The following is a 7500-nucleotide window of genomic DNA, read 5'->3' as shown; positions in this document are numbered from 1 at the left end:
ACGCCTCAATGTTGGACAAACAGGAAGTTCATACCTCACTTCCTGAGGTCAGATGTCACTGAGAATTGTCAGACCTGATCAGAGTAAGTACCAAAGAACTTATTCACAGGGGTAAATAAAAACAGAATGACTTCTGTGGCTCTTATCTGATCGCTTTGTCCGATTTTGGTCTACACGCACAGTTAGGCTGTTAGCTGCATAGTCATCATAACATTATGTAATATACCAAGCTGCACCAAGAAGGGCCTTAACACACCCTAACACACCATACAACAGCAAAACAGAAAAAAATAAACCCATCCACATAAAAGCTGACCAACCATAAACACACATTTATTTATTGTCAACTGGCCAAAGCTCAAAAGATTACATGTTACTGTATACTAGCGCCTCGCTGTGCGGTAGCAGTGATTCTGCAGAGTTAAGAAGCAGGATTATATCCTAAACCCATAGTTTACATGAGACGCAGGGGAAAGTAGAGGAAGGTTAACTGCAGTGGGACTGTGAGTGAGCCATCAAAGTCTCTGTTTCTCCTCTATTAGTGTTATTGGATTATTATGGATGGATTACACTGTGACTTTTATCGGATATGGAAGCCAGAGTCACTTGCGCAGCAGAGAGAAACATAGTGTGTGTGTGTATGTGTTTGTATTTCTCCAAGGGTGTGAGCAAGAGTCTGTGTTTACCTTTGTTTTGTGTGCGCACGTCTGCATCTGTCTGTCTCTCTATGGTCACAAAGACAGCAAGCTAGTGCGTTCTCCTTTGGGTTTATCTGGGAGTGTGTATGCATGCGTGTGTGCGTTAGTGCGTGTTTGATTGAGTTGAAGGAGAGGATTGTGCACATCCCAGGAAAAGGTGCAGGTCGAAGGCCAACTGCAGTTTTCAAAGTGAGAAGTCCGCACACTTCAAATCCTTTTTTCTTGTCTTGTTATTTCATGGCTGGATTATGTTTTGACTTCAATAGTCTTCATCAGATACTGAAGTCGAAACGTAATCCAGCCATGAAATAATGAAAGACAACCAAACGCATTTTAAGCGTGTAGGCTCCTCACTTTGTAAACTACGTTAATGCGTGTTTACCTTTGTTTTTCAGCCGGTCCAGAAAAGACTCCAGCTTGTCCAGGCGTTTGTCTCCCTCCATGGCCACATCCGGACGACTGGAGATTTCTGAAGAGGAGGAAGAGAATGTGGCGTTAATGGCTTTATTTTAAAGTGATCTCTTAGAAGGCAATTAGAATGAGATCATCAGATGACTTTGTGTCAGCGAGTGCGTTTATATGCAGTTCAGTATCCCGAATATGAGGCTTATCCCGGTTATGATCATATTCGGGATAAGGTGTTTATATGAGCACAGAACGTTATATCCCAGTCTACATTCTTGGCCATCGTAGAATTCTCTTCAAATGCGTGTAGCCTGGACAGCAGCAATAGTGTTCTATGGGAAGCCCCTGTATTCGGGATAAGGTGTATACATGCGTCAGTATCCCGACTTCTGTTGGAATACTTCACCTAGCATATCCGGATTTCTCAGTATCCCAAATAAGGGCTTACTCGGGACACTGACGTCGGGAAAAGGTGCTAATATGCTCGAGCACAAATTTGGGATACTTAATATCCCGATCATATTTGGGATACTGAACTGCCTGTAATCTTTGTCACCATCATCATCCTCCTCTTCTACTTTCAAATGCTCAAGATGTACAGTAACTATGAAGTCAAGTCTCTCAAGTCTTACAGTCAGTAAGAGGATCAGCAGAAATGCTGTGTTGTTCTGTGCCATGAAATAAACAGTAAATACATGCAATAAAAGATATATCATATTACATAACATTATGTTATATATAATGCATATATAATATATAATCTCGGGCCGGAATCAAACCCAGATCCCCGTCGCAACAGTGCAGTGCCCCATCCTTTGAGCCACAGCAGGGCCTACTGTATATTATATTATAGTATATTATATCGTATCATATATTATATTACTATATTCATACCTGCAAACTCAGGAGGGTTGAAAAAGGTGACAACCTATCGCGGCGATAAAACAACAACAACAATGGGTGGAGGGGGGGCATTATTTTATATACTTAATTATTCATTTTTATTTTAGCCATTTTTAAATGCGCCTCTTTCGGGCCATCCTCTCCTTATCCATCACATCTGCTCTTTTACCAGCAGCACTGGTAGATGGGTAGCTACTACCAACCAAATTCAGTCCTCCTTTCCACAGTCTCTCTTTCCAATTTTGCAGTGTACTTCATGGTTTACACTGCACTGATGGTGGAAATATTTCATTGATGTGGATAAAGGGACAATGATACATATTCCCCAGAGGAAACAATGGTATAGGCCCCCCATACTCAAATAGCGGCTCGCGAGCCATTTGTGGCTCGCGGGGCATCTATTTTTGGCTCTCGAATGATTTTGAAAAATTAAAAAAAATTAAAAAAAAAGTTTTTTTTTTTTTTTGTCCGATCGCGCTGTCGGCTCTTATTTTGAAATCGCGCCACAGACGCAATGAAGAAGCGTGCCGTGCCCCGCCCCCTCAGGCAGTTTCTCCCTCTTTGTGTCAGTCACTGCAGGCTCCGGACAGAAGCACCTACGACGCTGGCATTAGAGGTTGTGAGGTAGACTACAAGGGAAGGACTGTATCAGAGCCTGTAAATAAATTATTCACAAAGTTCTCTATGCATCGTTTTTGAAAGTAATGGTCCACATTTGATTGCAAACAGTGTGTTAGGACTTCGAATTGGTTTAGCAGTAGCTGTAGCTAGTTGCTAACACAAATGAAGGCAAACTGTGTTTGAGCTCTGCTGGCAGCTAACTATTGGTAGCCTATTACAAACAAATTGCTTAATAAACTGTTCACACTTTTAAACAGTCCCCAAATAGTTCGTTTGGAATGCAAAGACCCTCATAAGACTGCAAACAAAGTTATGAGCAACTTGACAATTTATTATTGGCTTTTGCATTTAATCAACATGGCATCAAATGTGCCATTTTCTTGTTGACAAAACCTGGTGTTCTCCTATCTATGTGTCCTCTTTGTTGGGTCCATTATTGCCTCTGCTTCTCATTATGCATGTGAGAGCTGCATAAACAAAGTCATAATAATAAGCAACATGTGTTTGAAAAGTGTTATCTTCAGGCTTATTGGTTTTCTCACTAAGAAATAAATCTTTATGAACGTAGTCTGCAAATATAGGCTAACAGATAATCTTATGTCATTTAAAAAAAATACTGAAGGGTGGGTGGCAATGAGAGCAAGGCAGGCACCTCACCCCACAATGCAGGCCCTTTATGAGAGAAATGTTCTCCCATCCTGTCACTAGAAACTAAATATCTGCTGTGGGTGTGAGTGCGTGTGTATTGTGCTTACAAAGGACTTATCATGTTTTATTTTTTTATTTTATTTTTTTTAATTTTTTTTTTTGGTTGGGGGGGTCGTGTCGGCCCGGCCCGGCCCTTTATTGGGAGGAATTTTGAAAAACTGGCCCTCGGGGACTTTTAATTGAGTACCCCTGCTATAGGCCTATGTTTATGACGTGGTATTTTTTGGGGTGTGTCTTACGCTTTGCATACAGTCAATGCATGCTGTTCCAAGTTGTGGGGTCCCAATCACTTTGACGTGACTGTTGAAAAAAATGAGAAACCCCACAGGAAACTATGTTTTTTTAATGTGATGTAGGCTACATTGAAAAGTAGCATTCAAAATAATATGGACTGTGCCTTGTTAGTCACATGTAGTCAATCAAAGCATGCGGTAATAATGTCTGGGGTGGGCATGATTTTGCAATATCCGACATGAAAGTTGAAACCAACTTCACCGTGACAGAAATTGGCTGCATCACTCACGGTCTGCCTACATCTGCAAAACCATCAAATATTTCGCTACTTTGCTTCTACCACGAACGAAGCTACACTGTAGACCTACAAGAAATAAACATTGCTGTCTGAAGGACGGCATTTTCAGAACGCTTTGATCTAATGATGTTTCACTGTTCGGATTTGTAGCTCACTTGTCAAAATGCTTGCTCACGTTGCGCACGGAAATAAATAGAACACACAGCAAAGGAGGAGGAGGGCTTCGGTTGCTCTATTTATTTCATGTTAAATCTTCACACATCGTATGGTTCCGTCTTATTTCTTAATTAATAAGTGAACTCCGTTGTTGTCAGGACGCCTAGCTTGCAACAGCTAAGCGAAGAGTGGTAAATAAATGCTAAATTTTCGCAAGCTACCCAGACTGGTGAACATTTAAAAGCACAAACATATTTCTAGCACTATACAAGACGTACCTAAGCACTCGGCAACATAATCCTCATTCCAAAGCAGTTGTTCAGGTACTCAAAATCCGATCAAAAGGTCAAAAAGTAAAATTGACAGCGGAGACCGGAGACAGTGACCAGTGGTTCATTTCGCTTGTTTGGAGTGGGACTTCTCGCGCATCAATTCTATATCGCGCAAGTTATGGAACGACCATTGCCGTCTTTTTGATACAGTGGCCACGAGAGGCAGAGGTAGACTGGCTAACAAAAGATCAATAGAATGTCGCTCAAAATTATAATGACAATATCTGTATACTACTGAAGGTCTCTGCCTACACCCCCAGCCCCCCCCCCCCCAAAAAAAAACTCATCGGATCTACACGATTCACGTAAGTGACCTATTTTGGGATCAAAACGGCGAATTTCGGCGAAAAGTGACAAGTTTGCAGGTATGTATATTATATAACCGGTATACTGTTTTGATGGTGTTTATTCCAGACGTTACCTTCCAGTGGCTTGACGGGCGTTCCAGAGTGTGTGTGCTTCTTGAAGACAGGGGGGTCGTCTTTGGGCGATATGGGAGACGCAAGGCCTGATGGGAGAAGGGAGACACAATGGTCAAACAGGAAGTTCATATAATACATCATTACGCTGAGCAATTACATTTTCCTATAAAGCCCTGGATCAAGGCGTGACAGGGCAGTCACTGAAAGAAAAGTCTGCGACACCAAGCTCCGTTGTTCTATATTTTAAAGGTACACTGTGCAGGATATGGTCGAAAAAGGTACTGCAACTACGCTGGTCATTGAAAATGAGTTGCCTACAGCGCCGTGGGAAGTAGTTTTTATCAGGGGGTGCAGTACATAGGCGCCGACTTTTGTTTTTGCCCGTGGGTGCTCGCGGTTCCCAACCGGGGGTCGCGACCCACAGAATGTCCCGTTTGTTTGCCATGCCTTGCTTTTTCCCGATAACATAACCATTTCATGTTACTTTATTTGTATGGGTAGGCAAAATAATAACAAAAGGCCTATCCTATTTATTTTCCTTGTGGGTGTCAAATCAATATGTTTAAAATAAAATCGCCTAGGGCCTGATATTTGAATTGAAAATTGAACATTACAATCATGTAGGCCTATAAATTGAACGCAAAGCCCAGGCCACGTTTGCTGGTGACTCTTTCTATACTAGTCGGCATTATGAAAGGTGCCAGCCTGCCTACACGGACCCTAAGATCACACAATCATCCTTTTTCCTCAATAAAATGAAACCATGATGTAAGTGTTGTATTAAGTACATTTTTACCAAACATAGCAGTATTGTACAGTAGCCAGACTGCGTCCAAACAGGATATCAAATAATCATAAGGAACAACAACAGCAAGGCGTCCACATGGAATTCAGACTGGCGTTCAGCCACGCACTTTAGATTCAGCGTTTATTACACACAAATAGGCCTAACTTAGCCTAGGTATTACGTGTCAAAGAAAGATGATGTTGTTAGGTTCGAGTCCAACAATGCCGCATGTGGCCATGCACTTCATGTTAGCTATGTTCAAAACTAGGCTACTCAGTCATCATGACTAAAGCCAACAGTGCTAGAAGCCAGAAAAGCTAAATAAAATGGCAAAATCATCCAACAGCGCACAACAAAAGTATGGATATGTCGAGAGTAGACTCGACTTGATCATCCCAGCACTTAGACCCAGAGCAGATAAAAATGACAGATAAAACGGCACACGGCGGTGCTATACATGGGATATCGCAGGATGATATGACAGCGACTTACCATTTTGAAGACTAAACTTTCCGACTGCAAACCAATTGTCTGTAAGAAGTCCTAGCTTGTAGGCCTACTGAAAAGCAGGTTTAGATCTTTCCATAACTTCCATAACTTGTGAAATAACACAATATAACCAAACAGCTTCACACAGCCCAACACAGCCTGTGATCAGTTAGAACTCTTCTTCTGAACCGTTTGCATAGACGCTGAACTGTTCTGAAAATTCATGTCGGGCATTTTCAGTCTAGATTAGTCCCCAAGGCTTTCAACTGGATTTTACTAATGTAATACTTTTCTGTATCTAACATCATGTTTTATGTCTGCTATCTCGAAGAGGTCTGCTATCATCATAAGGACTGATACCATTGAGGGGAGTCATCAAGGCCATTGGGCAAAAGCCCTGTATGCCATATGGTCAATCCAACACCGTTTCTATGGTTACTGTCTGATTGTGTAGAAGAGCAACGCGCCACAGGGGGGAAAAAGGATCGGCGCGTGAAGTATCTTGTTACAAGATGACAAATTATAATACCTTACGTTACAAAATGACAGTTATAGGCCTAATGCAAACGCCATTTCATCTTTAAAGTTCTCTCGCGAATAATACTGCTTTAGTGCTCGGGTTTGTCCGTGGGTGCTCGATGGGTGCCACAGATTCACCGTGGGTGCCCACCGATTCCCGTGGGTGCCCGGGCCCTGGAGCACGGTTTCGGCGCCTATGGTGCAGTAGGGAAAGACGGGGGGTCTGGGGGTCCTTGCAATTTCTTGCATTTTAACGCATTTTTAGCGTCCTGTGTTCCGTTTCAGCTCACAGGAGGGGGTGCAGCCGCACCCCCTGCACCCCTAGTTCCCACGGCTATGGTTGCCTATTGCCAAATTTGATCTTTTCATGAAAGTTTACTAAGTAAAAAAACTATATTTTCTAGTATGGCCCAAGTACAGTCATTTTTGCAGCTAAAAATGTCTTTCTGGATATTCAAAATGGCGGACCATGGAGAAGATCCCCCTTTTCATGTATGATAAGTGCAATTTTCCCAGTCATAATGAATACTTAAATTTTGATGGTGGTGGTAAGTATTCATGAAAAAGGTAACATTAGTGAATGGGTAACATGGATTCTGGAAATAAACAACTAAAAATCTCACACAGTGTCCCTTACGTTTCGGGCAGCATGCCCTTCATCAGACATTCTTCATCAGACATTCTGTTGCAGACTTTTCTTTCAATTTCCATGGTATTTTTGCTAGTCCTGCACCCAATCTTTTTGAGACGGATGTGCGTATTCTTCTTATCTCTTTTTGACAATGTGCCAGTGCCCTACCATTTGAACCACGGCAGGGCATAAACTTTTGAACTCGACACCAAATGCTTTACACATTACGCAACACCACTACGGGCTGCCAAGGGTTTATGCCAACAGCACTGTCACAATAAGTGCGCAGCTCTAATC

The 7500-nt window shown here is 42.2% G+C and overlaps 1 protein-coding gene across 1 annotated transcript in view; it reads right to left on the bottom strand.

The window, feature by feature from the left end:
- Window positions 1–7500, bottom strand: part of svild (supervillin d) — a 119610-nt gene that overhangs the window by 30005 nt on the left and 82105 nt on the right. Inside the window, exons 10-11 of the mRNA XM_063220713.1 lie at window positions 4777–4863; window positions 1081–1167 (exon numbers count right to left, since the gene is read on the bottom strand). Coding sequence (XP_063076783.1) covers window positions 1081–1167; window positions 4777–4863 — 174 coding nt within the window. The remainder of the gene's footprint in view (window positions 1–1080; window positions 1168–4776; window positions 4864–7500) is intronic.

The sequence above is a fragment of the Engraulis encrasicolus genome, chromosome 17, assembly GCF_034702125.1.
Source record: "Engraulis encrasicolus isolate BLACKSEA-1 chromosome 17, IST_EnEncr_1.0, whole genome shotgun sequence".
NCBI classification, from domain to species: Eukaryota; Metazoa; Chordata; class Actinopteri; order Clupeiformes; family Engraulidae; genus Engraulis; species Engraulis encrasicolus.
The sequence above is the reverse complement of the archived record's forward strand: the minus strand, read 5'-3'. Positions and strand labels throughout refer to the sequence as shown.